Genomic DNA, 10,281 nt, shown 5'->3' on the forward strand with positions numbered 1-10,281 from the left:
GTCAGGACTTAAGTCTTGCAGAGGTGACTGCTATCTTTTTCTGCTCCCTTATTCCTCCAGGTGTCCCTAGCAGGAAGTCACTCTTGGCCTTGGATGGGTGTGCCAGGGGTACACTCCTAAAACAGGGATGTGAAAATAATAGCATTAATTTATTTTATATTTCGAATGCAGTCGAAATAACTCAATATGTTTAATCAGTTTACCTCCCATGTATGAGTCTAGGACAACTCACTACAGCCAACTTACCACGGCCGAGGGGTCGCGAGACAACTCACTGTGGATCAAGAGTTATACTAATATGAAAAAATTAGTGGAATAGAATCATTAAAGAAAGGATGCCAAAAGAGGGACAAAATGAAATGTGAATGACAAAAATTAAAATATTTTAAAAATTATTTTAAATCATTAAATTGAATTGTTGAATTGTCCCACGGCAAGTTGTCCTGCAATGAGTTGGCTATGGTGATAGCAGTGTTCCAATATCTCAAGGGCTGCCACAAAGAAGAGGGAGTCAAGCTATTTTCCAAAGCGCCTGAAGGCAGAACAAAGAGCAACGGGTGGAAGCTAACCAAAGAGAGAAGCAACCTAGAACTAAGGAGAAACTTCCTGACAGTTAGAACAATTAACCAGTGGAACAACCTGCCTCCAGAAGCGGTGAATGTGCCAACACTGGAAGTTTTAAAGAAAAAACTGGACAGCCATTTGTCCGAAATGGTATAGGGTTTCCTGCCTGAGCTAGGGGTTGGACTAGATGACCTCCAAGGTCCCTTCCAACTTTATTATTATTATTATTATTATTATTATTATTATTATTATTATTATTATTATTATTATTATTATTATTATTATTATTATTTGGTCGTGGCAAGATGTCCCATTCCACCATGTATTTAGTGTTTTGCTTTTATAATTGGGTGGTGACTTTTGTAGGAGGCTCACTCAAAGCTTCTAGGGCAGCGGTTCTCAACCTATGGGTCGCGACCCCATTTGGGGTCGATCGACCATTTCACGGGGGTCGCAAAGCAAGGCTGTCCGCCATTTTTTTCCCCTTTTCCGGCGGGTGCCTTACCTCCCTTGACCTGGGCCAGCTGGTGGTCGGCCTGCTCCGTCTCTGCCGCTTGCCAGCTACGCCTCGGCCAGCTCAGGGGGCGGAACCACGCATGCGCAGCGCTCCCGGGCAGGGAAAGTCCTCGACTTACGACCGGTTGGGTAGTCCTCGACTTACAACCGGTTTAGTTCTCGACTTACGATCGGTTTAGTCCTTGACTTACGACCGGTTTAGTCCTTGACTTACAACCGGTTGGGGGTCACGGCATTAAAAAGGTTGAGAACCACTGTTCTAGGGATCTAATGATGTTTTGGGGGCATTCCCAGCTCTGTACCATAAATGAGCACAGCCTCTGGGTCTTGTTCTGCATTTCACTTAATCCTGAACTGCATAAAAAGAATAGTATCCCATTAGGCAACATTAGCCCAGTAACTGTAGCAATACATTTTGGCAAAATTAATACAAATACAATTCGATTGTGTAAAATTGCAGACTCTGGGATGGTCATATCCCCCATATATTTAAATAGAAGCTACTCAGAAATTCTGACTTTTTCTTCCAATTCAGCATATAAATAGCCAGAGGCTGTCGTAAGTTCGAACAATAGAGTTGACCAATATGTGTTCTAAGAACATCTTTAAAACCTATCAACTTCAATGCTAAAATGTCAGGAAATCCCAGCAGGGCATATACAGCACAGCCTCTCTCATATAAAGCCAGCTCAGGCCCTTTGGGTCTGCAATGGAAACTTACCTTTTCCAAATACGATGAACACATAAGCCCAAGGGCTGAATGCAGGATTGCTGAGATCAGGGCTATTCTGGGGTAGACAAGTTATGTCCTGCTGATAGGAAAGGATTAATGAGCTGGTCGGCTCATTCGTTGCAATTAGAAACAACACTCAAACTATTCTGGGGCTATTTTGATGGCAAGAAGTTCAACAACAGCTTATCAGAACCCAGCTACTTGTAAGGCTTCGTGTAAAATGAGGGATGATGGTAAATATAGGATGATAAAACCAGGGACAAGCACTAAAGTGATGGTTCCTCTTTTGGAAGGCAAATGGGCTATGTAATAACAGGCATACAGGCATTTTCAAGGAGGAGAGATTTAGGGAGCAGGCCCAGCAGGAATTGGGGCTGGGGGGAGCTTGCATTATTATTATACTGAGCTCAGGTTGCAGCTGTTATTTTGACTGCTACAGGGAACAAGAAGATCTAAACTAGGAAGTGCTGCACCAAGAACTTCAAAAAATGGAGAAGGAAGGGAATGCCAAGGAAAGGGAAGTACCTTGTTTTTTTAGAAGAAAGTTATGATTGAAGGTGCTTATTCTTCATGCTTGCATGTTTTTGTTAAGAAAGAGCCTTACCAAAATAACCAAACTTGTCCAATACCTTTTCCAATTCATGGCCATCAATCAGATGTTTCAAGAAAACAGCAGTCAGGTTAGGGAATGCTAAACTTGAATGCATTGTTTTCATTGCAGAAAACAATGATACAAATACATTCCACTTTACTGTTTAACGCTTACCATTGAGGATTAAGACGAGTGAATGAAAATATGGTAAAACAAATATAATGAAACTGATGAAGTTCTACCAGTAAAGATTGAGGAGATCTCCAAATATTCCAAGAGTTTTATTTTTAATTCCTATTGCTAAGCCACCCATCTCTTTCATTTTATCACCCCTGCAAAGATTTCATAAAATCTCTTGTTGACAATGCCAAACTTTCATGAGTTAGAAAAAAATCTTATCAGATGATTTCAGCCATTTTAATACATATAAAATGGAAGCCATAGCATCTGGATGAAGGAGCGCCAGTTACAAATACTTGGGATGATGCTTTAGAGATATTCTCCTTATGACAATTTTCCAGGTATACCGACTCTCCTGTTTTTCTTTAAATTATTCCTATCAACAGCTGTCCTGGAGTTGATTGTAAGGAGTAATAAAGGTGGGTAATAACTCACTTCAAAACTTTGGTCTTCCTGAATAGTTTCGGGTAGATGTTGAATAGCATGCAGAATAAGAGGAAGCTTCAGCAATGCCATAGGTTGAACAGCAGTTCCCTAACACCACTTTCAGAACATGGCCTGACAAGAAGTACTGGAACTGCTGTTTCTTCTAGGGTTTTGTTTATCAGGCATCCAGAAGTATGTTGTAGTCAGTTTTCATCCCATTTGACAATGTTGGAAATTAAAAACAAACATGTGTGAAGTCACAGGTTTCCTATTTCTGACATTGAGAAAGTAAATGAATTTAAAAATTATGTCTACCAGTCTTTATAGGATCACCTTTGGCTAAAATTTATCCATAAACCAAGAAGAGGGTTAATCAAGGAGAGTTCCTAAAATTTAAATAGTGTATGCAAATTCACTTACCCTTTATGTTTCATAAAGCAGCTATCTTCATGAAAATCAGGACTTGGTCATTCTTGTATTTTATTACAGAGGACATTCCCCTTTGAAAGGAGGAGGAAATTGGGAGAGAAAAAACTACCACTATTCAGAAAAAGGCAAAATATATAATCAATTCTTGTAGAAAAATATTTTAATAAAATGTACCAAATATTGAGAAAATATATGTTTAATAACAATTCTGTTTGACAAAAATACAGTTACATACATACATCTGTCTCTATATATAACTAATCTTAATAAAAGGCACGACTTACCATCAGGTATTCTGTACACTCCATAGAAATGAATGAAAGGGGCACAAGAAAAAACACATTTGAATGGCACTTACAGAGTACTTTATTCCACTTTTATTCTGCCAAAGCTTTCCATCAACCAATAGCAGGATTATGCTGTAAAATGGGAGCCCTCATTTACGAAAAACTAGCACTGCTAATGAAGTCAGTAGTAAAACAGAATTTACAATGTCTGATTTCACAACTGACATGACCTTGACAAAAAATAAACATAGATATTATTCCAAAGTGAAATGGACTAGAAGCCGAAAGGATTTCTCCTGAGAAGATTCAAATAGTTACTATTCCAAACACGGGTATTCAATTTGTAGGTAATAAAATAAAGGACAAACAAAGATTTAGATGATTTCCTGAGAATGAATCATTAAGTCCATGAGAGATGCCTCCATTTTATTTCTGCCTTTACAGTTCCCCATTTAGGAATCACAACTGAATTGCGCTCTTTTTGACATTTAAATAGATCTTATGATGCAAAATGAAAGTCTGCCCCAGAACGTCATATGCTGCCACTTCACTACTTAATTAAGAAAAATGACATGAAGTTTCTGCAAATTTTCAACTTTTTATCTGCTTTGTGATTCTCCCATCTCTTGTGCAGCCCCCTAGGAATCAGTGCACTCATTCTATTGGTGTGAGAGTTATTCACTTTTGTGAATTAAAAGCTGGCAAAAAAAGACCCCTAGAAACAAGGACATCTACACCTATGCATTCTCTGAAACAACTGTTTTTTTCTCCATTATTATTTTTCTTTTCCCTGCTTTGCACTTTCACTTCAGAAAAATAAAGTCAATTCCCTGAGAAATACTTAAGTTGAAAACGTGCAAAATACCTTTTCAATGGAAAAATGAAAAGAGAAGAAATGAGAGAACAAAGTGCACTTCAGGAGCCTGATCCCATCTTCAGACTGATGAGAGCCCTTGATGAAAACCCCATCTAAAGGTCCTATAGCTGCCATTGGCTTTTGATATTTGTTCTGTATGTATCGGGCCACACATGTGCATTATTGTGAATTATTGTGTGTCAATGGCAAGCTGGCTCAACACCCCTTCTGGTGTGTTGATGCTGCAGGCACACTGACCAGTTGTCAGATGTCATCTTGATCAAACCAAGAATGTACAGGCCTTCCCTCCTGGATTCATTCGTTCTCTTTTGTGAATACATCTGGGGATATCTCAGATCAATCCATAAATATGGCATTCAAGTGTTGAAAAGAGAAGACAGTACAGAGGCAGAAGTCTCTATTTTAGTTCAATACACCACATTTAAATTAGAAAAGACTGCTGTGCCTGAACAAGGCTGCTATAAGTGAGAGAGGAGCCATCTGATACATCATGGATAAGTTATCTGGGCAAAATACATGCAGTCAATTCCAGGTCCGCATGCTCTTTCATACTTGTTACAAGTTGAAAGCTAAACTAGCTAAGTTATTTTATTAAGGAAATAATAAAAAGGACACACACACACTCACAATTCTAAAACACTTCATTTTATAATCAATATATTTCTTTACATAAACAGAAACACGCCAGTATTTTGTGCGAAAAAATATTTTAAATAAACTTTGCTTATTCTTAATCTTTGTACATTCTGATATACATATGTAACAAGGTTTATGGCACCATTACTAGAACCAGAAAAGGGGGAGGGGGAATAATTGCTTTTGTTGTGTTCCTGCTTCTATATCAAGTCAGTAATCTTTGCACTATTTCTTAAAAAAAATAGTATTATTACTGGGTAGCCCGCAATAATTGGTTTGAATGCTCAAAATAAAAATGCTTTTCATTCCCAAAAACTATTATTGCACAAGAAGCCAATAAAGGCATATGGCATTAAATGGTCAAGTCCCTTGGTGTTTAATGTCCTACCCCTCCTACCCACAACCCAAATAGAAAAATAGTACCAGAAGATGAAACATAAGAGGAAATAAAAAGGTGTTCTCTAGCCAGAAGGGTGAGACATGATTTGCAAACAATTTAAGCTGCTCTGATCACCTTTGCACCAGCAAGCATTTTCATTAGGTTTTGTTTAGTAAAGTTTTTGCAAACACAAGGCCTGTGGATCTAGTCTTTTTGCTATTATTTTGGCTGGTTGTGTCATTATTTTTTTTAAAAAAATAATATAGCTGTTCTCAGTCTATGAACCTGCACAGACTACTTAGTCATAATCTCTACAAGTAGCTGAACCATCCACTCCCTCAAAAAAACAAAAAACCTAAATAATATCCAGGGAGTTTCCCCCCCCCCCTCATAAACATCAATTTTAAAAAGCTGGTTTCTTTTTAAGCCTTTCTTCTTCATCCATTCCTTTGAGAATGGATTTGCAATGGCATTCTGCGCAAATTCTGTGATGACTTTAAAAAAAGAAGTTTTTTTAAAAAAATAAGCTTTCCCTAGTAAAGCTGAAAAGAAAAGAATCACCCATGCTTCCCAGTCTGTGGAAAGTTTTTTTTAAAAAAAGAAAAACTCTCTCCTTTGGTTCTTTTATGTCACACAACAGTCTCAACCCCAATCAGCTTTGGTGTAAGAATTCGTGGTGTGACTCCATTGTTCAGATCTTCTTCAAACTCCAATAACTGCCCCATGAAGTTAAGATTGGGAGAAATGATTGGTCTCTTGCCTTTGACAAACTTATAGGCATCTGTCATAGTCATCCTTGTGTGCTTCATAAGGTATGCAATGACAATGGTGGCGGAACGAGACACCCCAGCCTGGCAGTGGATAAGAAGACCCTTACCGCATTGGTGAGCTTCCTCTGAAAAGATCAGAAACAAAGGGAGACATTGACTTTAATAGAGAAAAGGTCATTGAAAGAGATCAAGACATAATTTCATAATTCAATTCACAGCTTAACATTTCACTGGCCTAGTTTAATACGGGGGGGGGGGGNGAGATATGAGCATATGATTTAATACACCTTTCCCAGCCTGGGGTCTTCTAGTTGTGTTATGATTGCAACTCTAAGAATTCCCAGCGAACATGAGAATTTCGCATTGGGAAGAAGGAGGAGAAGGAAGAGGAAGAAGAATTAGGCATTGTTCAATCCCATACCTGATTTGTTTTTGCTAATGTACAAATCAATACAGGGCCAAATACATTCAAAGTGCAGCTAGGAAGAACACTTAATATTTCAGCAACAAATGAGAAGTTAAAGAACCCCAGAAAGAATTTGACAGAACTCTTTTTCTTCACTTGTACAGAGAGAAGAACTGGAGAGCAGAAATGAAAGCCCCAAGTCCAAGGCTTTGCTCATGTTCAGTGAGCCTAATCAACACAGAAATTGTGTTTATATGAATCAGCACTGCTGCTTGTGAAGTATCCAAACAGTACAAAGTTCATAAACCTTTGAGAAATGTGCACATTGCTACTCTCTAAAGCTTTGTTGGAAAATTAGCCTAGATAGAAGAAACCATTTGCCTCTCTTCTCTCCAGCACTCCTTGTTTCAGAACATTTCTGTTATTACAACCTCCCATTAAAGTTCATTAGAGTCTTGCCCATAGTGAATGGCGGGCATATTTTAGATATTATATATACTGAAAACTCATGGATTGTTTGAGCTATTTTTCACAGGGCCGAATAGCCCTGTGCATTGTATCTTGACATAATTCAGCCAACATTTAAGAAAGGAATTGGGAACCTTCAGATTGGACATTTGTTGCAAAAACACACTTCTCAGTATATTATATCACTAGCTATGTTCTTTCATGATGCCAGAAACACTAGTGCAGCAAAGAAGCTAGAAGCTAAAAGCTCTCCACCTTTCTTTTATGATTTTGTCCTGTATTTCATGGTCTTCATATGAATAACATGCATAAAACTAGCCTGTAGAATATGCACAGGCCAGCAATGCAAAGCATTGGTAAAATGGTCACTGTCTGAAATGCTCAATGATGCAATTGCCACGCTTATGTTCAAAGTGGTGTGGAAAATTTATTTAACCATTAAAAGGACAAGGGCAAAATCTGAAACCATGACTTGTTTCTTTCCAATTTGTCACTGTAATTATTTTCTAATTCTAATTTTGGCTTCAGAAGCAAACTTGAAATTAAAAAGTATGTCTAGAAGAGTTTATGTAAAAAAGATGTAAAAAAAGATAAACAGTGAAGGTCACTTACCCTCATGCAGCATATGCATATTTTGACTACTGAAATAAGAATCTCTGCCTGCTGCTATCTCAGTGGTTTCATGTAGGTTAACATAAAGGAAGTATTTTGGTATTGTACACCATTTTTAAAAACAAGTTTTTTGAGATTGAATATACCCTCATGTCTTCCCAGGAAGTCATCATCTGTAAAGGAATATCTGCACCCTCTTTTGGCAGTGTTCAAAGCCATCTTAATTTCAAATGGGAAAAATTCTACAAAACTTTTTATTCTACCTCATAGAGTGCATTTCTAAGAGAGAAGCAATAGTAATATTTACAACTGGTATCTTTTCTTGGCAAGATTTTTCTCGCCACATATCTTGTAAAAGACACATAAATTCAATAAGGCAATTTTTTGCACTATTTCAAAGCTATCCTAAAGAAAGTTACCAACAAAACAAGAAAAAAAACCAGACCAGGATTGTCTCCAGCTTTGGCTAATTCAGAATATAGCACTGATAGGCTTTAGGAAATGTCATTGTTCTGCAAGTAGTAATTAATGTAATTAATAAATTACATCTGCCCATCTCATCAGATCTGGTAGAAGAGGCATGCTGCAAGTCCTGTCTTAGGGAACTACACTTGGTCCCAGAAGGCAGACCTTCTCTGCCATGGCACCTGCCTTCTGGAACAATTCCTACTATCACCACCAAGTGAGGTCATCTCCATCCTTACTTATTTTCTAGAAATCCCTTAAGACTTGGCTATGCCATCAGGCTCGGTGATCCCAGGAGACTGGTAAGATCTTGAGAATAGCTCCATTATGGCTGTTAACATCTAATATCTTGTAGGCCTTATGATTTTTTAAACTTTTTAAAAAAATAATGATTGGTTTTTATTTATTTATTTATTTATTATTAAATTTGCTGCTCATCTCACCTTGAGGTGACTCTTTTTACAATGTTATAGACAAAGACATGTATTTAAGAAAAATAAAACATTATAAAAACAAATTAACAACTATAAATAAAAGATGGAGAGGGAGGTCGGTAGGATGAGCAAGAGGGAGGTGGGATCTGTTATTTATCACCCGCATGTTTTTTATATTTATTCTTTTATATCCTTACTGTATGCCACCCAGAGTCATTTTGTTTTGTAAGATGGGCAGCCATATAAATTTGATATATAAATAAATAAATGCCAGGCAACTTATGGGGTTACAAAGCTAAAACCTGATAACCCCTTGCAAATTGGATAGTGCAATAAAAAATACAGAATCTTTAATGAACAATCACAAAACTGAGTTTGCTAGTTGGGAGTAGGGGGAAAGGGACAATTTTATTTTCTGGCTGTCAAAGTCTTTATCTGCCAGTTAAACAATAAATGGTCTGTTGGCATGTTCAGTTTCCTAGAGCTAGAAATTTGCTGCCTGTTTCCTTTTCCTCTGCGACAAACAGTTACAGTACATTTAAGTTGCTATGTCATAATGGTCCAGTGCAATGGTGCAAGATTTAGATGGTTAAATAAAACCAAAGTTCTTATTTTGCTATATGGGCTCTAGAAAAATGGATTTGGCCTGGAAGTGCAATAAATCTTCAGCTGATGCAAGACATATCCTGTTGCCAGCACAAAGGGAATAGACTAGTTTTATTTAGCAACAGGACTATTAAGCTGCTAAATAAGAATGTGCAACCTAGACCCACAAAGAGTCTTCTGAGGGAAAATACAAAAGAGGCATATTTACAGAAAGTTCAAATCTATGTTTATTTAGCATTCCCATCAATTCCATCTTTATGCCCCAAACTGAACCTCACAAAGAAGCAGTGAGGCAAGCGGAAGGATTTAATCAACTTTTCCCAATCTTGTGCCTGTGGTTGTATAAGGCTTCAACTGTCATAGTCTTCAGCTAGCACAGCCAATGATCATGCTAGCTGAAGGATGAGGAAGTTGATGACTAACACATCTGGCACCAGTTGGGAAACACTGTCTCAACTACCTAGGGGGAAAAAATGTAAGCTTCTATTTCCAGGGATAAAAAGGTGCAAGCATTTTAGCTCAATATTATTAGAAATTCTGAAAGTAGATCGTTGTACCTTTTAACATTCTGTCCATACCCCAAACCAAAATGCATCATGCCAGATACAATAAAAAGAAAAGCGTAACCTTGAACAACATACACATATATAATTCTTGGCATGTTTGCAAGCTTTGCTGCAACTCCTCCTTCATAATCATTCCCAGTCATGTTTAACTCTGTCCTATTTATTCACTTTTTCATCAGCTTCTTCCTACAAGCCTACTATGCAGGGTCATATATTTTGTGCAGATCAAATAGCATAAAGCTTTGTGTTCTGCAAAATTATCCTTCTTTCTTGAACTGTACTCTGGGGGAATGTCACCAGAAGACACCAGTAAGTAATAAAGGACAAGCAGTTCT

At 37.6% G+C, this 10,281-nt stretch overlaps 1 protein-coding gene across 1 annotated transcript in view; it reads right to left on the reverse strand.

Annotated features, from left to right (window-relative positions):
- Positions 1–6,109: 6,109 nt before the first annotated feature.
- Positions 6,110–10,281, reverse strand: part of DUSP10 (dual specificity phosphatase 10) — a 31,777-nt gene continuing 27,605 nt past the window's right edge. Inside the window, exon 4 of the mRNA XM_015831920.1 lies at positions 6,110–6,514. Within this exon, the coding sequence (XP_015687406.1) occupies positions 6,249–6,514 (266 nt within the window). The 3' untranslated portion in view covers positions 6,110–6,248. The remainder of the gene's footprint in view (positions 6,515–10,281) is intronic.

The sequence above is a fragment of the Protobothrops mucrosquamatus genome, unplaced genomic scaffold, assembly GCF_001527695.2.
Source record: "Protobothrops mucrosquamatus isolate PMUCROS unplaced genomic scaffold, P.Mucros_1.0 scaffold_289, whole genome shotgun sequence".
Lineage (NCBI taxonomy): Eukaryota > Metazoa > Chordata > Lepidosauria > Squamata > Viperidae > Protobothrops > Protobothrops mucrosquamatus.